This window comes from Mirounga leonina, unplaced genomic scaffold (genome assembly GCF_011800145.1).
Source record: "Mirounga leonina isolate KUSES-001 unplaced genomic scaffold, KU_Mleo_1.0 Mir_172, whole genome shotgun sequence".
In the NCBI taxonomy this organism is placed as follows: Eukaryota; Metazoa; Chordata; class Mammalia; order Carnivora; family Phocidae; genus Mirounga; species Mirounga leonina.
Genome location: NW_023270442.1, coordinates 14127685 through 14154394, shown reverse-complemented (window position 1 = coordinate 14154394; position 26710 = coordinate 14127685). Strand labels below are relative to the sequence as shown.

The 26710-nt window shown below is 45.8% G+C and overlaps 1 protein-coding gene across 1 annotated transcript; it reads left to right on the top strand.

Moving 5' to 3' along the window:
- Window positions 1–4804: 4804 nt before the first annotated feature.
- ATP5PO (ATP synthase peripheral stalk subunit OSCP) lies at window positions 4805–13768 on the top strand. The gene is made up of 7 exons (XM_035017644.1): window positions 4805–4902; window positions 6079–6129; window positions 7354–7464; window positions 9697–9826; window positions 10571–10683; window positions 13206–13292; window positions 13588–13768. The coding sequence occupies exons 1-7, from the start codon at window positions 4867–4869 to the stop codon at window positions 13699–13701; spliced, it is 642 nt and encodes a 213-aa protein (XP_034873535.1). The 5' UTR covers window positions 4805–4866; the 3' UTR covers window positions 13702–13768.
- The last annotated feature ends 12942 nt before the right edge of the window (window positions 13769–26710 follow it).

The following is a 26710-nucleotide window of genomic DNA, read 5'->3' as shown; positions in this document are numbered from 1 at the left end:
CAGGGGCCTCCTGCTGAATGCCAGGACCTCCCTAAAACCCCCTTTAATGGGGAAATGCCATAGACCTGTGTAGAAAGCTGCCAAAGTCATTTTCCTGTTCTTAGGTTTAAATGGAAAGCTAGGCTACCTATGAAGTTCAAAACAGGGCCTGCCAGCCTGTGGCCCTGAGAAAGTAAGTGGCTCTGGTCTGCTACAAGGGATCCGTCCACAGTTCTCAAAATAAATTCACAGGAGAAGAGAACAGAAGGAAAGAGAAAACTGATGCAGAATTCAGTCCAAGATAAATATTGCAATATTTCCCAATATTTGGGAATAATGCAAATATTTCCCAAGTCCTTTCAATGTAACAAAATGTGTGGGGAAAATAGTATTATTTATAATGTAAATATTTCCCAAGTCCTTTCAATGTAACAAAATGTGTGGGGAAAATAGTATTATTTATAATGCAAATATTTCCCAAGTCCTTTCAATGTAACAAAATGTGTGGGGAAAATGGTATTACCATCCTTTGCCCTGAAGATACCAGCCTCAGAATGCATTCTGCAAAGCTAAAGAAAATGGCCCGAGGCTGGTGGAGTCAATCCTGAAGCGAATCTCGGAAAGAAACCTTGGAAGTGCCCTGGTCCAAATTTGGAGGCTGGTCCTTCTTAGAACGTGTCCACTTCAAGCCATTCCCCATCATGTCAGAAGCTGAGTGTTACCAGAAACAAGGACAGATGTATCTCTCCTTTATGGGGCACATAGGTATGTGACAAGATCATGGCATCTCTTTTTTTTTTTTTCTGATTACAGTAGTAACACATGCTCATAATAGAAAAATACAAAATGTAGTTTGTAATTTTTTTCCTCAGTGTCGTTAAATATTTTCCTATGTCGTGAAATGCTTTTTGAAAATCTCATTGTAATGGCTGCATAACGTTCCACTTTTAAACCCATTCTTTTATGCTAAGACATGTGTTTCCTTTTTTTTTTTTTCTGTTTTAAAGTGAAACAAAATAGATGAACATAGGGGAAAGGAAAAAAAGAGAGAGGGAAGGAAGCAAACCATAAGAGACTCTTAACTCTAGGAAACAAACTGAGGGTTGCTGGAGGGAGTCGGGGAGATGGGGTAACTGGGGGATGGGCATTATGGAGGACACGTGATGTAATCAACACAGGGTGTTGTATGTAACTGATGAATCACTGAATTCTCCCAAAACTAATATTACACTATGTGTTAAGTAATGCAAATTTAAATAAAAACTTGAAATATTTTTTAAACAGTGAGTATAGTGAACATTTTGCACATTAACCCTCATTCAGATTTCTGAGTTTCTGGGTCAAGGGGAAAGTCACTTCATTTGTTGAAACATGCAGTTGAGAGGCTCATGACCCCATGCCGCCGTTTTCCATGCCAGCATACGGTACTTTTGTAGAGGAGATAAAATGGTGACAAATATTTGTTTTGAACTGAAAGCGTAAAATTAAAAAAATTGAGATTTGACGTTTAGCTTTTGCTACTGCCATGGCCCAGGCCTATAGCCTTGGGCAAGTCCCTTTGACTCTATGGGCCACATCATTTTTAAACAATTCAAGCTTATACAGAGGGAACGTACTATAAAAGCAGTATGCTAAGTCTTTTCCCTTCTTCTATGGAATAACAATTTTTTTCCTTTCCATATTCTCTATTCTTGCGTAGCACAAAGTATGGCAATCACACAGCTGGGAAACTGCTGATTGCTCGCCAGGGTTTGCATCTGGGACCCTGGCCTGTCACTGCAGTGTTTTGCCAGTGGTGAGAATCCAGCAGACGCCCACCAGTCCAAGAGCAGGTGGAAGGGAGGTTTAAATGCAGAGACATCAGGTTTCAGGGCTCCTTCTGTGTTTCTCCCTTATTCCAAATCACCAAGATGTAAGCAGTATACACTGACATCAGAATCCCATGCTCAGAAATACATCCTGAGACCCAGAACAGTCATTTCCTCCATGAGCTACCTGAACAGGATCCGAGAAGTTTCCACACCTACAAAGTGGGGGAGTACCAGACTACCTACATCTTAGAGTTGTCCTGAGACTCAACATAAAAATGAAACCATATATGTGGCTTAAATAAACCCTAAAACTCAAATAGTCGCATTAAATAACGCATTAAATAAATTAACCATTAAATAAACCCTAAACCCCAAATAATCACAAACTATTATTATGGCCATTACCAAGGGGCTGGAGCGCATTGGGAGTAAATACAAAGAAAATAGAGGGCATCTCCCTGCTGTTATGCAACCTTGTGGTTTACTTATAATGATCAATACAACAGAGAGTCTAGAATTTTCCAAGTATATTTGGCCCCAGAACTTTTGATTTGTATTACATCTAATAACACCCTCACATTAGGAAACATGGGTTTTGTGGTTTGATTTCACATAGAATGTAAGGTCTACAAAGGCAAGCACTTTGTTTTGTACCCTGCTGTCTCTTCAGGACATAGGAGAGCTGCCTGCACATGATAGGTACTCAATAAAATTTATATTCATTGCATAATGAATATACTTTCCATTAAGCTAATTTGAAAATAGCCTCTGAAAATAGTTTGCATAGCGAAGTGAAACATGGGTTTTTATGCTCTGCTAGTAAAAGTGTAAATAGGTTAAAACTTTTGAAAAGCAGGAAGTATGGTGAAGAAGTAGCCTGGTAGAGAACTTCTAAAGTGCTCCCACCCTCTCACCAACTTGTGGGGCTTCTGGAAATCTATTTGGATGTCATTCTAAGTATGAAAAAAAAAAGTTTGCATTTAAGATACTCAGGAGATGTAGTACTGTTTAAAATGAAAAAAAAAAAAAAACACCTGGGAACTATCTGAATTATGTTCAAAAATCATTGAATAATTAAGGTACAGAATATCCACTTGATGGGTTATCCTGCAGTCATAACATGCTTATGAAAATTATATAACTTAGAAATATTCTTATACTGTGAGCAAATATTCACAAACCATATCTGATTTAGTATCTTTTTTTTCTTGTATTAAGGGAAAAGGCAAGAAACTAAATTATATACGAATTGTAATCCATATATGTAACAAAAACAAATGCAAAATAAAGAACTAACACTGGGGCCCCTGGGGGGCTCAGCCCTTAAGCGTCTGCCTTTGGCTCAGGTCATGATCCCAGGGTCCTGGAATCGAGCCCCCCAACCGGCTCCCTGCTCAGCGGGAAGCCTGCTTCTCCCTCTCCCTCTGCTGCTCCCCAGGCTTGGGTTCCCTCTCTCTCTTTGTCTCTGTCAAATGACTAAATTTAAAAAAAATCTTAAAAAAAAAAAAAAAAACCTAACACTGAGTGTTACTCCGTCAGGCAATTGTTCTAAATACTTTACATATATTTAACTTCTTTATTTTCCTAATAATCTATAAGGCAGGTACTATTATAATACTCGTTATAATACTGAAAAAATGCTGGGAGATAACACACCCAAATATTGACAACAGCTGTCTCTGAGTGATCGAGAAGACAGCAATTACGTTCCTTGCATTTTTCTGCATTTTTACAAGTTTTTCGTAATGATGAGAAAACTGCACTCTAAAAGGGTAAATTAATGAATTAAACTGTGTTCGTATAATATAGCTGAACAGGAAAAAGGTTTTTAATTGACCACAGGACCCCTTTATTTCAACCAGGGAACTCCGACCCGTGCTCTGCTCGCCAGTTCTCTCCTATACAGAAGAGAAAAATAAGAGCAAGCTCCATTAGGGTGAAATAGGTTGAAAATCGGCTGTTTCTATGAATGCAGAGAAACTGGCCAAGGCTAGTGTTGGGTTTTCAGTTTCAATGTCACACTTGCTCAGACCCCAAGATAATCTGGGATAATCACTCTGCCCTACCCAGAATCAAGAATTTAGGAAACAAACTGAGGGTTGCTGGAGTGGTGGGGGGTGGGAGGGATGGGGTAGCTGGATGATAGACATTGGGGAGGGTATGTGCTATGGTGAGCGCTGTGAATTGTGCAAGACTGTTGAATCACAGATCTGTACCTCTGAAACAAATAATACATTATACGCTTGAAAAAAGAAGATAGCAGGAAGGGAAGAATGAAGGCGGGGGGAATCGGAGGGGGGGACGAACCATGAGAGACTATGGACTCTGGGAAACAAACTGAGGGCTCTGGAGGGGAGGGGGGTGGGGGGATGGGTTAGCCTGGTGATGGGTATTGGGGAGGGCGCACATTGAATGGAGCACTGGGTGTGGTGCGCAATTAATCATGGAACACTACATCGAAAACTAATGATGTAATGCTTGGTGATTAACATAACATAATAAAATTAAATTTAAAAAAAAAGAATTTAGGCACTAGAATCTCACATGCCCTCACAAACAAACGAGTCAGGGGTGAGATGAGGGAAGAGGGGGTATGGAGGTAGTGGAGTAGTCAGGGCCCAGGCATTGGGCAAGAAGAGTCCGCAGCTGGAGCCGGAGGGTTCGATTCTTTTCATACAGCGCGAGGAACTGCCCTTGATACACCCTTTGGCGCGATAGAAAGAAGGGATAAAAGATGCTAATAAAGCTAGTAATGAATGTGAAATTGACCATATGCCACCTATTTATCGAAATGGAAATCTAAAAACTAGGGACAATAAGATCCTACAGTAAGGACCATTTAGCAACTCAAGGATTTCATCTTAGGGCGCTGTGCGAGCCCACTAGCTCAGTGGCTTCAACCCGTAACACCCACTTCTAAAGACCACAAATCCCAGCCTGACGGCGATCCGTGCGCATGCGGCCTGACGACCTACGCCTACATTTCCCAGCGGGCTGAGCGGCTACGCTGACGCGCGCGTGCGCCCTTGCGTTTCTCCCCCCTAACTCAAGTTTGACCTACAGCCACCGGGAGAAGATGGCCGTCCCAGCAGGTTCCGGGCTGTCCCGGCAGGTGAGAGAACGGAGGTCCTGAAAACTAGCGAGAGGATCTCTCCTAGGGTGAAACGTTCCAGGTCGCTAAGGGCCACCGGGTGAGGCCACAGCTGGGGAAGCGTGGCCGCCGTTCAGCGTTGTGGGGCCCCGCGAGTCGGGGCGACACAAAGCGGCTCAGGCGGCCGTGCCTCCCCTCTGTGGACGCCCGCGGGGCAGGGGGCGCAGGGTGACGCCCTTGGGTGGTGCCTGACCTCGTCCCCCGAGCACAGCCTCGGGAAGCAGGTAGCTTGAGGAGCCCGGAGGGGGCGGGCAGGGCGGGCTTCCCCGGACCACGAAGGAAGGACACGGCCCACCGCCAAGTCACTTAACTTTTGTCGTTGTGGTCAAACCTGTCAGGGGTCACCAGTAATGCTAAGGATTATTTGTAAAGCCCATTTCACATAAAGAAAATGAGATGGAAAAGTTTAAATGACTCGTCCTTGGCAGCTCAGCCAGTAAGGGGTAGGTAGGAGCTGAGCTTCGAACCCACACAGTCCCACAGAAGATGGAGTTGGGAGGAAAATGCGTGCTCTTTGTACTACATATCAACACTATGCTTTGCATGTCATGACACCTTGCAACTTAGGTAAGTTTTCTCTAAGTAATAAAGCCTTTCAATCCCCACAACCAGTTGGTATAGTACACAACAGAACTGAAATTATTTAAAGGTGACCTGTGCCCTTGCAGGTTTTTTAAACAATGGGTTCCAGCTCTGTTCCTTGGTAGACAGGATACCGTTTCTCAGAGCCAGGGCCTGTGCTCACATCAGAGTGCTGCAATACTCTGGATTAGTCTTTATTTTCCTATAGCATTTGGAGTCTGAGAAAATACATCTCTTGCACATCATGATTGGAATCTTCCCACTTTTTATTAAAATCCTTGCTCACGGGTGGTAATATAAATGCCAAAAATCTTGCGTTGGTTTTTTTTTGAAACCTGTATTTCAGCCAGATTTGAGTTTTCTCTCTCACACTGGTGTGCTAGCCTCGCCCTGTTCCTAGTAAACAAAGGAGTTGGTGGGAAAGCAAATTTCCCAGGCAACTAGGGATGATTCTCAGTGGGGAAATTTACTCCTAGGTAATAAAGAGCATCATGTAACCTGTGTGATGATAACTCAGAAACTAATCATTTAAAATGTTTTATTATTGTTTTAAAGGTGCGATGCTTTAGTATGACTGTCGTCAGGCCGTTTTCCAAGCTCGTGCGGGTATGTCAGCTTTTGTAATTAATTCTAAAATAGATGAAAGTGGGCGCCTGGGTGGCTCAGTTGGTTGAGCGACTGCCTTCGGCTCAGGTCATGATCCTGGAGTCCCTGGATCGAGTCCCGCATCGGGCTCCCTGCTCGGCGGGGAGTCTGCTTCTCCCTCTGACCCTCCCCTCTCTCATGTGCTCTCTCTCATTCTCTCTCTCTCAAATAAATAAATAAAATCTTTAAAAAAATAAAATAAATAAAATAAAATAAAATAAAATAGATGAAAGTGTGTGAGTCGAACAGCAATACAGTTAGGGCATAGACTTTTGTATAAGTACTACCTAAACCTTTCTGCATGATTTGTGGTTTCCAAAATGTGATGTGTGCATGGGGGTAGAGAATGGGGTAACTTGAATGCCTGGTGTGCAACAGGCCCCTGCATAACCTTTGTGAGAATTTCTTAAAACCCCATTACAGTGATGGAAAGTAGCTGGTCTTCCCGTTTACAAAAAAGGAAAAAGACTCTGGGAAAACCTGCCCAAGGTTACTCAGCTTGATCCTAGAGCTGGACTGGAATTAAATCTTTCTCATTCAGAGCCTAAGCTTTCCCGCTTCGACCATATAGCACCGTCAGGCTTATGTAGTCATATGTTGATGACAGTGCATACAAAAAAGTCTACAGTCTTTTGTGAAAAATAATCCAAGCATCAGACACTCAGTAAGTTGCTAAAGAGCTCTGTTAAACTGAACATTGAGGAGGAGGCACCATAGGGGAAATTTATGATGTTACTATGAGGTATATAAATATACACTTGTATATGTTTCATAAATACCTGTTTTCTTGGCTCTAACATGCAACACTGCCTTCTGTCAGTGTTTAAAATCTCCAGTACTTGGAACTGATTAGTTACTGAGTTCAAAGGAAGCATAAGCGCATCTCAGAATTAACGTAACTGATTTATATAGTTAGAGCTGAAAGGGACACCCTGTTTCCTCAGCATCTCGTTTTAAGATGAGAAATTGATAGCCTAAAGATGGAGTGACCTGGCCAAGGAAACAGCCCTGACTTGTTTGAGAATTGCCATTCAGAATTGCTCTTTATGACATATTTAAACTGTTTTGTGCTATAAATGATGTCATTTTTTAAATATAAATATTTAATCCTCCTATTGGCAGTATGATCTTGTCTTAAGTGATTTTCCTTTTCTCTTCCCCCCCTACCCCATCCTTTTTTTAAAGCCACCTGTTCAGGTATATGGTATCGAAGGTCGCTATGCCACTGCTCTTTATTCTGCTGCATCTAAACAGAATAAACTGGAACAAGTAGAGAAAGAATTGTTGAGAGTATCAGTAAGTAGCTTTTCTGTTCATTTCTTACTAAATTTCCTTCATATGGTTTTTGCTTTAGTTATTTGGCCATGTATCCCTAATGAGGTATATTATATCCTAAGAGAAAATGGACTACAAAAAACAAAGGAGAGAAAGAAAAAAAAAAAAAAAAAGACCTGTTTTCTGTAATCATGTTGATAGTGATAGTAGTGGGAATTATTATTCTGAACCTATTGTGTAATAGGTACAGATGGATACATATCAGGATATTAATATTAGGAACCAAGACTTGGGGCTAAGAGAAGAAATAGAAGTCACCTTTGAAAATCTGTGTTTGTTTTCAGGTATTGCCAAAATAGTCTTTAGAATGTATTATAACTTGCTTTACTAGGAATTTATGAAGCCTTTTCTCCGTTTCAATTTTTAGTTTATTCCCAAGATGTGAGGGGAAAATGACCAAGCAGAGCACAGTGAGCAGCAAAATTAGGAAAGCTGTATGGGCTCCATAATGATACTGGAGAACTGACAAAGATCATGAAGCTTACAGGGGAAAGTTTATTTTTACATTTTTCAACATAAAAAGAGAAAATTAATTGAATTAACAGAAGCCTACTGTGTAACTTAAAGAGGAGAATCTCTGCTGTAATTTTAACTCCGTTTTGTTGCTTCCCCTTCTCTTTTTGCTTTGTGGTTGCCATCTCCAACAGTAAGTTCTGGATTAAAGAAGGAGAGGCTAGTATATATCTCCAGAAAGAGTTTTGCTTTTTTTTGGTTTTATATTTTAAGATGTTCTTGTATTTTTAATCCACTTATTTCTAAAGATTTTTTTTTATCTTATTGAAGAAAAAACCCTCACAGGCTAGTCACATAGGATAATACGTATTTTGTTCATTTTTCATTTTAAGCTTTTTATCGGACTTTTGTCCTAGCAGGCAGTAATGTTGGCTCTCTATTCCTCTCTTTGTCCAGTTATCTCTACAGATAATGCTTGCGGTCTTAGTTGGTGTGATTATGACCCACACAGAGCCAACGGCCTTACTGTTGGAGACGCTTGGGAGAAGGGTAGCAAGGGAAGGCAGGATCACACACGGGGAATTTGGGAGGTGATAATTACTGCCCGCCAGTTGTCATTTATGCCCATTGTAAACCTGAACAGTGGTGTTCACGGTGGAGAGCGAGGCCTGGGTTGTGGTCATTAGAATGGGATTTGCCTAAAACCTGGAAATCAGTTAAGACACGGAACATAGAAAGGAGGCAGTTACCTTAAAACGCGATAAAGCGTTAGCAGTGTTCTGGTGCTGGGAGGAACGTGTGACGCTATACAGATGCCACGAGCTGCGGCAGGAAAAGAAGAGAAACATGAAAAACGCATTCCCCTAACACCCGAATGCTTTTCATTTGTGTAAGTCCGCAGTTTTTAGGGGGAAATACTGTTTCTATGGAGTCACTCAAATTGAAGTGTTAGCCTGACAAGCAGCCTGGATTAGAGACAGAATTCTGGCCAGGAGCCGGGGACAAGGGGCTACCGGAGCTGTTTAACTGAAAGGTATCCAGATGGAAACAGCCGTTGGATCGTTGAACTCTGGCCTGATACTAAGGGGAGCAAGGTGCCGGAAGCTACCCTGGGTCACTGAAAACAGACATTTATGAATTAATAAAATGGAGACGCGTGGTGTCGCTCCTGGTAGCTGCACTCACACTGTTTGTCCACTCTCCCTCCCAGACTGACGGAGGCTGCTCTGGAAACACCAGAGGGGTCTCTCGGGGCTCTGTAAGAGGCAGGACAGCGTCAGGATCAGTCTGAGACAGAGGCCACTGGAAGGGGCATGACAGGGATGCCTCCTTTGCTCTCAGAGCACCTTTTTAGGTCTGCACGTGAGCGTTGGCATCACTGGCCTCCTCGTAGTATGTGAAAATCTAGAGGATTACCCGTATTAAATGCATTAACATATGCAGTTCATTGAATCTTTTGGCTGTTTAATTTTTTCTAATCTCTCTTAAAAAGCAAATATAAATTTAAGAAACTTTATAAAGTGTTTTTAAATTCTTTCAAGAAATACCATTATATCCTGTGTAAAATCAAGGTACGGTGTGTTCTCAAAGGCAATGAAAATTACTTGATTGTAAATTTCTCTTCATGTGTGCTTGAGTGCTGATTTAATTAATGGAGTACATGATTCATAAAGTATGTTGTGGCAGTTAGGATCATTTATGCTTTAAAGAATTTAAGAAATTATTTTTTGGTACTTTTAGCAAATCTTGAAGGAACCCAAAATGGCTGCTTCCATTATGAATCCCTATATAAAGCGTTCCGTGAAAATGAAAAACCTAAATGACGTGAGCACAAAAGAGAGGTTCTCTCCTATCACATCCAACCTGATCAGTAAGTATTAGATCTTTTCCACTGAAGTCCCTGAAAATCTTGTGACTGAAAATGTGGTCCATGGACCAGGAGCATCAGCATCCCCTGCCTTTTGGCAGTGAAGCACCTCAGGACTTAGCCAGCCTGCTAAATCAGAATCTGCATCTTAACTAACTCCCCAAGTGAATTGTTTGCGTGTTAAAGTTTGAGGCGCACTGTCTGAAGGATGTTAAGATGTAAGAAAGCAATTGCAGTCAGTACTTTCAGTCTGTGGAGAAGACCAGTGGGATTCACACCAAGAAAATGGTTTGTAGCCAGTGGTTGTACCTCGGTCCTTGAAGACATTTGCATTCTTTGGTGCATTTGGCTTGCTTTTGAAGTCTCTTGGTCAACCAGAATACGAGCTCCAAAGAAAATGTGTTCATGTCGTCATCTTTGAATATAGATGTATGTTAATTTGAGGTTAGATTCCAACCAGAAATAGGAGAATCAGATTGCAGGCTTGGATGAAGATTGCAGCTGCAGACCTGTGAGACCTCCCCCCACACCCACCTTACTAATTTAGATGTGAATCAGTGCTGGTTCTTTCAAATGCTGAATATACTTTTTAAATAACAAGTTGCATCGCCTTTATTCACATTCTTGAAGGATGTTGAATATGGCATTTTAAGGCCACAAATCTAAGTTTGCTTTTGAGGTGAATATAATACCTCATGATTAACGTGTTTTGAGTTTCATATTACTAAGACACTTTACCTTTCCCAGATTTGCTTGCTGAGAATGGTCGCTTGGACAATACCCCTGGAGTCATTTCTGCCTTTTCGACCATGATGAGCGTCCACCGTGGAGAAGTACCATGCACAGTGACCACTGCATCTGTAAGTGACACCCTGTTGCCACTAGATTTGCTTTGACATGCCATGCATCACATTTTGCATAACGAAAAGAAAAAAACAGGCTGAAATCCAGGAGTTGGTAAAGGTGACTTGTTGCTTAGGAGGTTCGCTTCAGGTCTTAAACAGTTGCGCTCTGGAAGGGCCAGTGTGGATCTTCTTAGTGCCTCCCTAACCAGTGACTACTCAGAAGGACCATACTAGATTAGAATATGTTAGGAAGTAGTGGTTATTTTCCTTTTACAGCTTTCAGTTATTTTGTAAATACCTTAGTAAGTAGGCTTCTGGAACTAGAGTGTCTCATCTTCTGTGGTGGTGAATGGGAGGGTAGGGCACATAGGCCCTTTGATCTTGTTGGCATTGCTGGAGTGGGCTATAATGACACCATTTTTTGAAACCTACTGTGTGCTAGGTACTTTATAACTTATTATTTTAATATCAGGGTTCTAGGTGAGGTAGAATTATCTTTGTTTTATAGATGAGGAAACCCAAGGAAATTAAGTTGCTTGCCCAAGGTGACAAAACATGGAATCAGGATTTGAACATAGGCCTGTCTTTCAGAAGTGCATGTTCCTTAAGCAACACTTATGTCCCCAGAATTAATTTTGTTGATGTCTTAAATACATGTTTCCTTCCTACTGCAGTTGAATCGGTGCAGGAAAACAGCCTGTGGGGCTTAATTATCAGTAGAGGATGGTAGGTTGGCTTGGAAAATACGCAGCACCTGACCTCGTCTGGATTAATATTTCTGGTGTTTAATAGATATATTGACTCTCCGAAAAAGCACAGTTTCAAAGAGACAGTTTAGCACATAGTAACATTTGCACACTCGTAGCTCAATAGTTGGTGCCACCGAAGCACGTAACTGGCCGAGAATCATTGCCGCTCAGGCCTTCGTCCGAGCCCACTGGGACCGCAGCAGCTCCCCCTGACAGGGGAGCCCAGACGAGGCTTCACCCGGCACATGGTCACACCGTCCCTGTGGCTAAGCCCTGGTACAGGTCACTCAGATTACAAGGACATGATTTTTTTTTAAGGGTGCATATTTGGGGTGCCTGGGTGGCTCAGTCGTTAAGCGTCTGTCTTCAGCTCAGGTCATGATCCCAGAGTCCTGGGATCGAGCCCCACATCGGGCTCCCTGCTCAGCGGGAAGCCTGCTTCTCCCTCTGCCACTCCCCCTGTTTGTGTTCCCTCTCTCGCTGTCTCTTTCTCTGTCAAATAAATAAATAAAATTTAAAAAAAAAAGGGTGCATATTTTTGTAAAAGTTTTTTAGAACCAGCTGTTGCTAATGCTTTTGATGTTGAAACTCCTTGGGTAAATAAGTTTCCACTGTTTAAAAACAAAACAAAATTATTCCTTGATTAATGACTTAGGGTATAGACTATGGAAATAGACTGATAGCGAATATTGGAGCAAGTGGGACCTTCGGTGAGTTTCTTAACCACTCCGAGCATCCTTTCTCTCATACAGAAAATGAGAGTAAGAACTGCTAGCTGCCCAGAGCCATCTAGATTCCAGGAGATGGTGGGTGTAAAATGCCCGGGACCTAGTATGCCTCTCAATGGAAGGTGTGCACATACTTCCAATTTCTCTAACCTTGGAGGCTTGGCAAATAATGTTTTGATTAAACACTGATAGACTTGGGACTCCTGGGTGGCTCAGTTAAGCATCCGACTCTTGATTTCGGCTCAGGTCATGGTCTCAGGCTTGTACAAGCCCCTGCTTCGGGCTCCACGCTCAGTGGGGAGGCTGCCTGTCCCTCTTCCTCTGCTCCTCCCCCCCCGCACATGCACTCCCTCACGTAAATAAATAAAATCTTAAAAAACAAAACACTGATAGATTTTTACAGCACCCCCCCCCACAAGAGACATTGTTAGATCTTTGCAAAGACAACACTTTTCTGCTAGCTTTTGGACTCCTGGATGGGGGCTGCCTCGGATTTGTGACAGGTGAGAGGCCTCTCCTTCAGCCAGACTCATCCTCACCTCACCAGGAGTAAGAGCGGGGGGGCGGGAGGAGCGAACGCAAGCTGGACGCTCGCTCTGTCAGAGTAGAGTCCCGAGCTGGCCCCCCCGGGCACTCCGAGAGGCAGGGCGTGCCTCCAGAGTTCTGCTAACTGGGGGTCTTAAAGGTTCTAGGACCAGGCTCAGCTGCAGCTTTCCATCCGGGGAACCTATACCTCGTGCCAGGCCCTCAGGGCTGCGCAGAGAAGAGGCCTGTGTCCGCGGGCGTCGTTCGCTTCAGGGTCTTCCCCCTTCCCTGCATCTAGCTGCACTGCTGGCACTGGGCAGCAGGGACGGGGAGGGGGTGGTGCTGCCGGGCGTCGGCCGGGTTGGCGTGGGCCGGGGCCCTGGCCACCTCCCAAGGGCCCCCCAGTGGCTCCACGCGGGCTTCACCGGCCGGTCTTGCCGGTGTGTGCCAGGGAGATTCTCTTCTTTTTCTTTTACTGTGGAAAATTTCTGTTGTGCTTTGTCTAAATTTAAAGGATGGTTTTGTCCCCTTTTAGCCTTTAGATGAAGCCACTCTTACTGAATTAAAAACAGTCCTGAAGAGCTTCCTAAGTAAAGGCCAAGTCTTGAAATTGGAAGTTAAGGTAGGTTTTTAATTATGTCTCGTATGTCTCCTCAGCTTGTCTGACACTCTCGAATGGCTATAGGAAGTGAAAAATTAAATCTGATGATATACCTGATTGCTTATAGTAGGAATTTTACATTTTTGACTTAAATGATTACAGATTCCATTCACAATTTGACTTCTGCTTTTCTCTAGACGTAATTGTAACACCTTAATTTGTGCAGCATGTAGACTTTTCAGAGCACTTTTCATCTTTCCGTTTGATCAAGAAATGTCAGTGCTTTTTCACATTTCCAGCCTGTTTTCTTTTCTAGACTGACCCGTCAATCATGGGTGGAATGATTGTCCGTATTGGAGAGAGATACGCCGATATGTCTGCAAAAACCAAGATTCAGAAGCTCAGCAGGGCCATGCGGGAAGTTTTCTGAAAGTGTTGATTTTTGTCAGTGAAAATTCCTAAACTTGGAGCAACAATAAAATGCTTCCTGAACAGAACATACTGTTTACTGTCTTTTTTGAAGTGGAAATACAGGGAGCCTTATTTTTATATCTTTTTTTCAGAATCCCCCTAGTTGAAAGGTTAAAAGGCCCATTGTTTGGAGATTTTAGTTTGTGTAGATTATTCTTAGGAATTTATGAAATCTTGTGTCATTAGGAAAAACAGTTAAGGGGTGCCTGGGTGGCTCCGTTAGTTAAGTGTCTGCCTTCGGCTCAGGCTGTGATCTCAGGGTCCTGGGATCAAGCCCCTCATTGGGCTCTGGCTCGGTGGGGAGTCTGTTTCTCCCTCTTCTTCTGCCTCTCACCCCTGCTTGTGCTCTGTCTCTGTCAAATGAATAAATAAAATCTTAACAACAACAACAAAAAAAAAAACGGTTAACATTTTTTGAGGCCTTTTATGCCAGGCACTGTTAGGTTCTTAAGGTATCTTACCTCATGTCCTTGGCCTCTGAGCCCAGAGCCTGGGGAGGGGCTGACCCTGCAGGTGGAGTTAAGACACCAGCAAACCAGGCCAGTTACTGTCCTGGAGTTTCCGCTGTCCGTGCCCATGTCCAGTCAAAGATACCGGAAGTGGTCCTCTGAGCCCCCAGATTCTGTGTGGGTCAGGACATGGGCACCATGCTCTCCTTCATGCTTCTTACTGGCTTCTCTCAAGCATGGACCAACACCTGTTGCTGTGTCCTCAGGTCCTGCATCTGTCCAGTGGATTGGGTCTGTGTTAGGTACTTGAGACAGGGCCAGCTTGTACTCATCTGATGATTCTAACAAGTACTTAAGTCCTATGTATCTTGTTTGGACCCCAAAGTGATTTATCTGTAAGACATTAGTCTACTAAATGTAAGGCATTAATGCTTTCTGTAAAGGCTTTCAGATTCTGGCCAAAAAGATGTCTTCATTCTAGAATCTACTAGAAGTATGCTGTTAATCTGCTAACAGGCATTCCTTCCCTCAATCGCACTGGGGGGAGAGGGCCAGATGAGAGAGCTGGGCACTCCGCAAAAGAAGCCCACAGAACAGCAATCCCAACCCCCGTGAATGTCCTCGACCAAGGAATGGCCAGGAGGCTCGGCCCGGAGTAGGGAGTCGGGATGTCCTCTCCCACTGGAAGCGGCTGTTCAGTGACCGCAACACTGGTCACTGAGGTCACTTCTGCCCGTCGGTCCTGCCGATTCGCAGAGGCCCTTCCAGCCAACCAGCAGGCCGGCGCGACCAGTGTTAAGAGTCCTGTTTCCACCAGCTGGGACCCGGCACACAGGCAGTAACACTTGTCCTTCTCTGATGCCAGTTAACCTGTGATTGGATTCCTCCGAGACTTACCTGTGCCCCAGGCAGCCCTCGCACTTCGGGGTGTGAAGTACGTCCTGACGGACGAGAACCTTTAGAGTACCTGGTACGGGCCAGGCACAGCAATTTTCACTGCCCACACCACCAGAAAGTTCCATAAGGGGATAGGACACCATCTGCAGTAAAGCTCACGATGTAGGCTTTGCGGCTCTGCACCCTGGGACAGGCGCCAGGTGGCTGGGAACGTGTCCCGGGGCCACCGAGGGGGTGTGCGAGCAAGCCTGCGCTGCTGCTCCCAACCTGGGGGGCACCCCAGCTTCTCCAAGCCTCGGTCTCCCCTGTAGATGGAAGCGACAACGCCCACTTCCAGAGTAGCTGCAAGAGGGAAGCAAGGTGACGACGAACTTAGTAGAGGGCCTCAGAGATGTAAAGATGTCAGTAGACATTAATTACTGGCTCCATCACCAACTTCCCTGGGTCATCTGACCCCAAGGATCGATTGATGAAACACAGCACTCACCTGACTCATGGTCACATGACAAAGCCCGTCTGGTACTGCCTGTCAACGTCTCAGGGCCTCAAGGGCTTGTCCAGCGCTCCTGGTTCCTAATAGAGCTCCATCGGTCCTCCAGGGAGACCTCTCCCTAGTAAAATACCCTTGATCCTGGCAGAACCCCCCGCCCCAATAGAAGATGCAGCTTTGGAGACCACATCTTACAGTTTATCACAACCTTGTGATACAGGTGGGATAGACTTCACCCTACGTTCAAATGAGGAAAGAGGTTGAGGGGCCCTGGGGTGTGCCCAGTGTCCTGTGCTTGACCGGCTGGTGGATCAAGTCCCCGAGCCCCAGTCTTTCGCGCCCCATTTCATGCTGGTCCACCACGTCTCTGACCATAACCCTGGCACGTGGCCTTCCGTCGCTGGAGCCAACAGGCAAAGCAAATCTTAGTTGAGTCCCTATGTCCCTTCCCTCTCTGTACCTCAGATGCTCTTGATTCACCCCTTCATCCAGGTCAGATCTTCCCTACATTTTCCCTCCTGGCCTTCCAGAGAAAAGTGCTCCAGACACCAGTTGTCTCAGGTGCTGGTTCCAAGGTCAGCCTCCAAGAGAGTTTGGACAGCAAACTGATTCCCTTCCTAGAGCTACCCCCGGATGGGCAGAGGCAGGTCAACTGCAGCTCGGAACTCCTGCAGGGCATGACGTGGCCTGGGGCCATCCTGCACCCTCGTGCTGGGACCAACGTGCCCTCCAGCTGGCATGACACTGCCCTCCTGCCGATCATGCTCGTCTGAAACTCTGGCTTCCTCCCGGCCAACCAGCTACATAATCACCTGACAACTGACAGACACCTCGTTGGGGCCTGTTGGTACTTTCCCAGAAGCCAGGAGTGCCCAGACTGCCGGTTGGCCCCCGCATCCAGTCACCAAACTTTTAGCTGGGCATAGGGCCACCCAGCTAGGGACTGCATTTACTAGTGTCCCTTGCAGTACCCGACCAGGGAATGATGTTCCAGCAGATAAGCAAGGGGAGGAAATGATGTGTGGGTCTTCCTGGATCGACCTCAAGAGGAACCAGCTTGCAATCCTCTCAGGAGATCCCCTTTCCCTCTGGCTACATGCAGACGACAAGGTGAGAGGGGGAGCAACCACACCCCAAGATAGAGCCTAGTGATTTCAGGGGCGGGGCCACCCTGCCCAGGCAGACCTTGGACCTCTGGGCCGGTAACGAGAAGGAGAAAAACAAACGTCCCTTGTTGAAGCCATGGGATGTTGGGTCTAAGTGCCAGCAGCTGAGTCTGTAACCTGACCGGTATCCCAAGTTCCCAAGCCCTGTCTGCCTTCGTCCTAGCTTGCTTCCTGACTGCAGCCAGCCCCACGTGGCTCTAGACAGAGCGTGACACACGTAAGTCGCTGTAAAGCCACGTGGCGGCTGATGGACAAAATATCTTTGGGAGAACCTTTCGCTGTAACACTGCCCAAATCCTTCAGGTCACACCCAACGACCTTCCTGTTGGTTAAGCACATAGCAACAGGGGAAATGATGAAATGCTTCAAATGCTGCCGTATGTGATCATCAGATCATCAGCGGGTTACTCGACCCACAGATCTGTGTACAACGGTATTCGTGCAAGGGGAAAATTGTAAAGCAACCTAAAGATGTCCAACTATTCGGGATTGTTTAAATAAATTAGGATACATTCAGACAATGAGATACTATGCAGGCCTTAAAAATCAAGTTGTGGAAGAATATATATATATATATATATATATATATATGTATATATATGACTTGAAAGCAATCAGTAAAATAGTGAAAAGATTTATATAAATTATGTAATTGGACATTGCCTTGCATAAGGGAAGTGCTCAATGAATATTAGCTATTAAGTAGTATAAGAGCATCTTGGGGCACCTGGGTGGCTCAGTTGGTTAAGCATCCAACCCTTGATCTCAGCCCAGGTCTTGATCTCAGGGTTGTGAGTTTGAGCCCTATGTTGGGCTCAACACTGGGCATGGAGTCTACTTTAAAAACAAAAACAAGGGCGCCTGGGTGGCTCAGTTGGTTAAGCGACTGCCTTCGGCTCAGGTCATGATCCTGGAGTCCCGGGATCGAGTCCCGCATCGGGCTCCCTGCTCGGCGGGGAGTCTGCTTCTCCCTCTGACCCTCCTCCCTCTCATGCTCTCTGTATCTCATTCTCTCTGTCTCAAATAAATAAATAAAAATTAAAAAAATTTTAAAAAAAGAGCATCTAGCACACACACACACACACAGCAAGAAAATACAGGAATGATGAGCATCCAAATGTTAACATTTATTTTTGTGTGGAAGAATATCTCCATTAAATGATCTTATTTCCTTTGTACTTTTAGGTGTTTGCTGAATTTTAAGCATTAACAAATATTTCTATAATTAGGAAAGAACAATAAATATTCTAGAATAAAATATTTCCTTGATTATGCTGGCTCCTAAATTGGGTTAAATAGGTATCTATTCAACATGTTTTACACCGGCGATTCCTTCCACCTTCTGAGCTGTGCAAGGGGGACCTTGTCAATCTCAGAGAGGAGTAGGTGTAGTTTGGAAAAGAAATGCATTATTTTCTCTGTTTATGATGAGATTTAATTTATTTTTTAAACCTCAAGAAACCAAGGGAAGGGCATAGGATTTTTATGTTTATCAAAAACAGGGCCTCCTGGTTTAAAAAGGGTGAAGACAGGCTATTTTAGTGTGCAAATTTTTTTTAACGTGCTGTAACGATTCAACTGGTGTTCAAGCCAACCAGAGAGCTTACAGGACTGGTTCATATTCAGAGAAATCAGTGATGAAATAGGGAAGAATTACCTTAAAACCAGATTACAAGAAAATGCTATAAATCGTCCCCTAAAATTCAGATAACAACAAAATTCAGTGTTGGGTTTGCTAATGGCGCCCAGAGTTAAAACTCAAGGTTCTGAACACAGAGTTGTTTGTGTAGGAAACTTCTCAGAAAGCCAAAGTAATCCTCTGAATGTCTTTGTAAGACAATCTTAGCTTTATGTTCCCCTGTCAGCACCCCTTGTGTTTCTTCCCCTACACCTCACAGACTTCTCAAATTCTCAGAAGTAGTCAGTACTGGGAAATCGAGTTCTACCTGGTACTAACATCTGTCTGAAGAAAACGTGGAAAGGGTTGTTGGTTTGGTTTGGTTTTGCATAGTTTTCCTTCCACGACTACAACCTTACCCGTGGGAGAAGGAAGTGCAGGAAGAGAAGCCATTTACAGAGCTATCTGCTTCCTGTCTGCTCAGAAGGGAGGTGGGGCAGAAAGAACCCAAAATAATCCACCATAACAGGGTTGGCTTTCTCATTTTATTCATGAACCATGTGAATTTAAACCATCCAGGTCAAAATGAACACAGAGCTGTTTTGAAGAGATTGTTCTTTTTTAGGTTCAAGATACACAGGAATAGCAATCTGTATTGATGTCGCTACTGGTTTAAGAAAAAAGAAAAAATCAGTTACCATAGTCTGAATCAGTAAAATTTAAAACATTTCATACATAATAAGGTGCCAAGGGAACACTCAAACAGCAGAACTAACCTCTTCTTCCTTTTAACAAACAAAGAAAAGCAACCTCATGTTTTGGCCCTGCTTCATCAAACCTTAGACAGATACATAATTCTACAGTTTATAATAGAGTCTAATAATGTTTAGAACTCCATGGACATTACACATCAGACAATAGAGTCTCCCTTCCGTGGAAAATTAAGCAGTACCATTATTTGGCAACAGAAGTATATTACAGTCAACAGGACATCCATGGCTGGGTGGGGGGTGGGGGTGGCCTGGTCTCAGCCCCACCCCCACCCCCCACCGGGGAAGGGTTGTGAGGACAGCAATATGCCACCAGAACTGTGGCCCACTTGTTACTAGGAACACAAGGGACTCGTGTCCGACTGATACATTCTTTTCCAAACAGGTAAAGGCGAACCGGAGTGCCTTGTAAGCACTACTGGGCAGGACCCTCACGCTCTGGCTTTTCCTGTCCCCCAAATTTTCAAGACAACTAGGGCCCAAGAAGCAGCTGACTGGATGACTCGTTCCCACGCACAGCCCTATTGCTGCCCCAGCCAAGAGGGGATGGTGCTGAGAAAGGTCAGCACCTGTGCGGGACGGATGGCCTAGAGCTCGTCTGGTTCTGCTGGCTGGCCTGGGATGGTCTCCCCAGGCCGAGCTTGAACAAGGAGATCTCTGAACGGCTCCATCTGTGGGAACAGAGTCAGTTACATCCACATAGTTCCTCAAGGTGATTTGCAGGTTCCTTGTATGACTCAACAGATTCCAGGAAGCTTCCAGAAATCACAGCTTCCTGCCCCCTGAAGTCCAGGAAATCACGTGGACTCCAGTGTTCCCCAATCTCAGGCTTATCAAAAAGGGACTCCAACTCTTGGTAAGCAGCATCAAGAAGCACACAGCTAACTGTCAAAAGACATGCTGAAAACCCAAGGCTCACACTGCCCGCAAATCCCCGCAAGCCATTGGCCCTACGCTCTCCCCGGCAGGGACCCAGACGCAGGGCCCCCGTCTTCCCAGAAACTGGCTATTTTCTCCACTGCGTCACTTCTGGTCTGTCAGGGGAGGCTGGACCCCCAACTTGCCACCTCCTGAAATGACTCCCGAATGCATCTCTCAGCTGAGGGCTTAGATGTTGAGTTTCACGGGACTGTGCATTCCATCTCTCCACAGGGAGCCTGCAGGGACATTCCTGGTGGCCAGTCTGTCCCCTAGAAGCAGCCCGGACTTCTCACCCTTTCCTGGGAAGGAGAAGAGGAGGACGGCCTCTTACCCCTGGGATCTCCATGAGGGCATCTGAGGAGGCTGCTTGGCACTGTCTGTGTTGTGTGCCCAGAAACAGCTTAACCCAGACACTCCACACTTCGTTCTTCAAAACCCAGCCCCCCACCCCAGCTATGCGACAGGTGGGGATGGTGAAGATGCTCCAAGAAATTTCATTAAAAACGCGAACACCAAAGGGATATGCCGAATCTATCCAGGAAGAGAGCTGTATGTAAAGGGTGATCTGGAAGTCAGGGGCGGGGCACCTCCCTTTATGTTCTGAAATCTCTAGAAGGGTGTTTGGTTCAGTCTTGAATTCCTGACCAATCTGCCAGAACTTCTGGAAGCTTCTGTGGCTCATGGATCTGATGGGAAACAGGCTCTCAATCCTCTTGTCCTTCCCGACACAACCACCCTCCAGAATGTGACCTATTCAAACCAAGGTCCCATCTGAGGTCATAGCTACAGGATGCTTGTCATTTTTTCACACCACCCATTTCACTTCCGTTAATCGTATTCTCTGCCCCCCAAAAATTACTTCTTTGAATTTCTAACATACGCAACTCGGATTTTCTTTTGAATATAAGAAATTTAGTTGGGCTGAGCCCAAGTAATCTGATTAAGCATTTTCTACTCCTGGTTTTAAAATTTTTTTTTCTATAGTTCTATGCACTTAAATTAGATTCCTAAAATACTCTCATGTACATACAGAAAAATAATCTCTCAATGACAAATCACATTTTACAATAACAAGTTAAATATTTCGCCTACAGAATCTGTGTTAGTTTATGCAACATTGACCAGCATAGCCTCTTGCATACCATATATACATTTAGTCAGGGACATTCCCATGAACACACAGCAGAGATTTCAAGACAAACCTTTTGAAGAGCATAGCTTTTTCAGGTTATGTAGTGGAATTCTGCATTTTTCTTAGCTGGAAACTGTTATCAAATGCAGAAAACCAGATGCCAAGAGCTGATTATCATACACAGGACATTTTTTGTTGTTGTTGTAGATTTCTCATCTATATACATGTATTTACACATATGTTGACCACCTACAGATGTGAGGGTACAAAGCTAATGTAGCTAAGGCAATACAACATGAATTACAGGATTGCCAACTTCCCTATCTACACAGGGTTACAAAGTTAGGAAGAAGGGGGCTGGGAGGGTATAGACTTCAGCTAGCTGGGTTTCAGCTGACATCATCTGAAGTCGGCTTCACAGTTCAAAGACACTTGGGCTATTGGCAATGTGTGTTTGAAACGCATGTGTAAAAGTAAGTATCATTACCAAAGATCTTGCCAGAATATCTGCTTTCCGACACAGTGACTATTTAGCAGATGACGTTTGAAGGATGCTGATTTATAAAATGCCTATCAAAATATTCGTTCGTGAAAAATAATGCCAGCACGATGTTAATTAAATGCCTGCAGAAAATATTTTTCTGAGCTTTCAGTAGTGTGGAAGATTGCATTACACGGAGACACAAAGCTCTAATTTGCCATTTCATTCAAAGTGAGGCAGTCACGTCCACAAAGATGAATTTGCAATGTCTGTGCAACTTTCTGTCAACATTTTTACTTAGCAAGCTTTATAATCCCAGACGGAACTGGGGAACAGAGAGGATTATTGCTCTGTGTGTGTAGACATGAGACTGATTTGCCAAGAGCCAGCAGAACTGCAAAGGTTTTGGAGCCCGGCCCAGCGCGAGAGAAGGAAACAAGAAGCTGCTTTGTGAAAGAAAGCGACAGCCAGCGCACGGAAGGAGGATCAATTCCAAGATCATCTGCCTCCAGGAGGTTCTACAACGGGAGGCTACTCCCACCGTGGGTTTCTTCCTCTTTCCTGACCTTGCTCGGCTCCAAGGCCGTCCATGCCACCCTGCAGGGAGAGCCCAGCTGGGAAGCCCTGCCTCACAGCCGCCTGCGGACCCCGCAGCTCTCTCTCCAGCGAGTGGCCTTGGACCAAGCAGCGTCCAGACCCCGGGGAAGGGACATGAGCATGTCCCCCAGCCTCCCTGTCACCTGGATGGTCCCTTGAAGGCAGAGGCTCAAAAAGCCTCTCTGTCCTACCAAGAAAGGGGAGAAAAGTCCTCAGGGGCCAACTGATGATCAAAAGGAAGGGTTTTATTTCGAATTAATGGGTTAAAGGCTCAAAGGCCTCTGGACACCTTGCGGCCCGCCCTCGCGGCGGGGCCAAGAGATGGGCAGGTGAGTCCCTCTCTGGCCCTGGGGCACAGGGGCTTGTGCCTAGGGGCTCGGGGCTTGTACCCTCTGATTAGTCTAGACCATTTGAGCTTCTGTGAAATAAAAGCAGACATTTTACAAAGTACCTCAGCCCAGCTCCCCACAGCCTGCCAGGGGGCTTACCAAAGACAGACGACGAAGCCCCACCTGCTGCAAGGACCCCCGGAAACCCCGGGGGGCCCAGGGCCAGCCTCCTGGGCATAGGAGCCGTGAGGTCACACGGGGCCGTGGCCTTAGAAAGGCCCACGCTGAGCTTAATTCTCCACTGTCACCGCCTCCCAATTCTTAATAATTTTCAACAAGGGGCCTCGAATTTTCATTCCGTAGTGGGGCCTGAGAGCAACAATGGGAGTGTCAGACCCATCTGTCTCCTTGTGCGATCCACGTATCTTCATTTCTCCTGGTGACACACAAACACACACATATCACGTGAACACACACTCATCCGCTCACACACACCCCCCACGCCCCCCACACAATGAGCTTCTGTGTCCCCCACCAGTTCTCCGCATCTGAAATTTGGCAAGTCCCAGTAGAGAAGACCTGACTTCTAGAACCCTAGTGGGAGAGGGCGCCTCCCAGTGGGGGACACCTCCAACCTACACCCGAGACCCCCAGGGGGCTGAATCTCAGGGAGGGGCTTTCACAAGGCAGACGCTGGAACGGTGGGAAGGCCGAAGACCCCCTCCCCCGCCCCCCGGACCAGCCCCAGCCCCAGCAGCAGAGAGCGGCAAAGGGTCACTAGGTACCCCGGGAGCGCTGAGTTCCCGGCCCACGCCTGCCGCCCACGTCCTGCCCTCTCCCGCCTCCAGCCTCACCGCCCTCGGGCTGGCCCCGGGATTTACTCGAGAGCCGCAGTAGGGGGAGCCAGCACCCCGGGATCCGCCCCGGGGGACCCGCAGGTGTCCAGCAAGGAGATTGCCCCCTGGCGGCGACAGTGGGTAGAAGGGCAGCCGCGGGCTCCTCCACCGGACGCTGCCAAGCCACAGCCCCCCTTTCTCTGGGTCCCCGATCACCCTCTGCCCGAGGGCCCCTCATCTTTTTAGACAGAAAAACAGGAGGAAGTAAGCTATTTGAGCATAAGAGGAGAAATGCAGAGGAACAGGGTTTTAGAAACACAGCCACACGGGAATTTTTTTTTTTTAAATGATAAAAGTACAAAACCAGTGTTCCCAGAAGAAAAAAATCTCTATTCCTCCCACTGCATAAAAAGAAACCCTGGTTACTGGTTAGTTCTCAGGAAATATCAGAGAAACGCTCCATTTTTTTTTTTCAAGGTTGACCAAATGAGCCCACTTCTGAGCACAGTTTTACTTGGTGGGCTTTCAATACTAAAATAGTCACACAATTCAGATGATAGTAACAATAGAAGCTGGTATAGAAAGTAGAACAGAATCCTATTGGGGCGCCTGGGTGGCTCAGTTGGTTAAGATCCCTGGAGTCCCGGGATCAAGTCCCGCATCAGGCTCCCTGCTCAGCAGGGAGCCTGCTTCTCCCTCTGACCCTCCCCCCTCTCATGTGCTCTCTGTCTCTCTCATTCTCTCTGTCTCAAATAAATAAATAAAATCTTAAAAAAAAAAAAAAAAAGAATCCTATTAAAAACAACTCACAAAATCCCTGACATACAGTAGGGGCAAATTTACCCTGAAAAACGACAATTACATATAGTGTCCAAAAAAAAAAATCACTCTATTATGTGTGTGTTATCTGGTTCCCCAAGGCCAGAGTAATGAGGGTTCCTCTTCACGGAGGAACTGATCTGCCTGTCACTGATACAATTATTTAGAGGTGGAGATGAATTTTTACCAAGCATTGGGTGTTATTTAAATAACGTAAAATCAGATCCACAACTAGGCCACGAAAACCACAGAGGCAGGCCACCTCCCAGTCCTAAGACAATGGCCTGGAGCAGGATGGGGACTCCCTGAATCAGAACAGTATACTATTAGCATTACTGACTCTGATACTAAGAGATCACAACCCAGAAATAAGACTTCCCAATGTGGTGGCATCTGGGTTTCAATGCTCTCGAGAGAAAGAGCTGATAGACGTTTCTAGCCTTGCGGTGGAGTAAGATTTCCATGCTTATCAGGAATAGATTCTGGCTACTACAGATATCAGGTGATGTACCTTAATCGAGCTGGATGACCTACAAACACATCCTGGATCTGATGCCAGGCAAGGTGAGGAAAGGGGAGTTCTAGAACTTTCCTTTCCTCTTGCTCAAATGAACAGCTGTTTTCCAAGTACGATCAACACGCCAACTTGATTTACAGGATATGAAGCGGCCCCCACCAAACATGCTCAGGGCACTGCCAGGAGAGTCCCGGCAGGAAGGGGTATGTCAGCAGAAGGAGGTGTGACTTTGACCAAATACCTCACAGGGCAGCTCCGACACAGCATCTGAGGGCTTCACCACGTCACTGGTTTCTGGTGCTGCCAACTATGCTTTTCCCTGGTAGGAGCTCAGGTTCCTATACCGGAAAGCAAAGAAGGAACATCCAGGATCCTTTGTTTTCCTCACCTCACCTTCCAGCACAGGAGGCTCTAAATTAGAGAGCAGGTCCACCTGGAGTAAGCAGACCCTCTGCCAACCTCACATTCACCTCAAGTCGGAAATGACCCCGCTACCTCTAAAGTATGCCGGTGTCCATTTCCAAGTGCTCCTGTCTGCAGGAAGGTTCATCTCCAACCTCGAAAAGAGAAGGCAGTCAAAATAAAATAAAAGGAAAGAAAGCACGGGAAATAAAATTTTAAAAACCTATTAGCTGTTTCCAGGGGAAATTCTTCAAGTTGTTACACGCAAAAACAAATTTTCTTCTTATGAATTCAAAAAAGCTATTTGGAGTAGAGATAGAGAAGGCTTTTTCTCCTTCTACAAAGTAGTGGCAAGCTCTAAAATATACTCCCAAATCTCCAACCTTTCTAATAAAACCAGAAGCACCTCATCCATTCTTCCCTTGTTCTCTAACCCCACTGGATTCTAGAACACTCCCACTCTGTATGGTCAGTGGCTTATGATTGCACCAGGCAGCTCCCGGAGAGACAGCCCACCTGCCTGGCCTTGGACGGCAGACCTGCAATCACCCTTCTCTGGCAGCTCCAGCACCTCATCCCCTGGCCCCAGTTTCTCAGGCATCCCTGGTGACCCTCGCCTAGAAGAGTCCCCCTTCCAGAGTCAGGTGAGCCTGGGGTCTGAATGCACAACACCCTCCAGGCTCTCCTGGTTACAGCAGACCTGGTTCCAGGAGATGCTGTTGCCTGCCTATCTGCCAGGCGACACAGTATCAGCCAGAGACACCCTGCCCCGGAGGGACTGGATGTGGTCTGTCCCTTCAGGAGAGCTAGGCTACAAAAGGCCCCAGTCCGAGGGCTCCTGAGCTCAGCACACAGCCTGTGAGCAGAAAAGCCCCTTGCTGGGCTGGAGGTCAGTGCGGCTCAGAGAAGGAAGCTTGCAGGGGCATCCGGAGGGCTGGGATCAGGATGCCAGGATACTGTGGCCTACAGACACCCTGCATTTAGAAGCACAGAGCTGGGAAACAGATCGCTTACTGGAAAGAGACATTTCATCTCTTTGAAAGGTAGACCAGGCAGCCAAAAGTGCAGAAGTGGAAGAATAGAGGTCAAAGAGATCCCAGGTGCTTGGCTACATATCTCTATCCCCCCAACATGACTCCTGAGTCACAGCTGGATCCGAGGGCCGGATTAACTCATCCATATGTAGGCTCGGTCGCAGTCCAGATTACACCAGTGAGGACAAGACACCAAGCCAGAACTACCCTGGAGGAACATCTCAGGGATGCTCAATAGTCACTTGGGAAAAAGACACACGCTGCTTTCTCATGCTACATGAATTCTGATCATAGGACACTGGGAGTGGGTGACCTCGCAGACCTGAAAGGGTTACAAGATGCTTGTCACTGTTCACATCACATCCTACCTGCGTAAATAGTGATGACCAGCACGACACACGAAGAGCGCCAATGAAGAAAAGGTCTCCCTCCCAGAAGGAAAGGGATTGGAATGGTGATCCAATACTACCCCATTTACCCATCGCATACATTTTGTCTCTACCATAGAAC

Bases quoted from the DNA above. Each gene is read 5' to 3' on its own strand.
- ATP5PO (XM_035017644.1), top strand. From the start codon at position 4,867: ATGGCCGTCCCAGCAGGTTCCGGGCTGTCCCGGCAG. The intron at 4,903-6,078 runs GTGAGAGAACGG...ATTGTTTTAAAG, and splicing joins GTTCCGGGCTGTCCCGGCAG to GTGCGATGCTTTAGTATGAC. The intron at 9,827-10,570 runs GTAAGTATTAGA...TACCTTTCCCAG, and splicing joins TATCACATCCAACCTGATCA to ATTTGCTTGCTGAGAATGGT.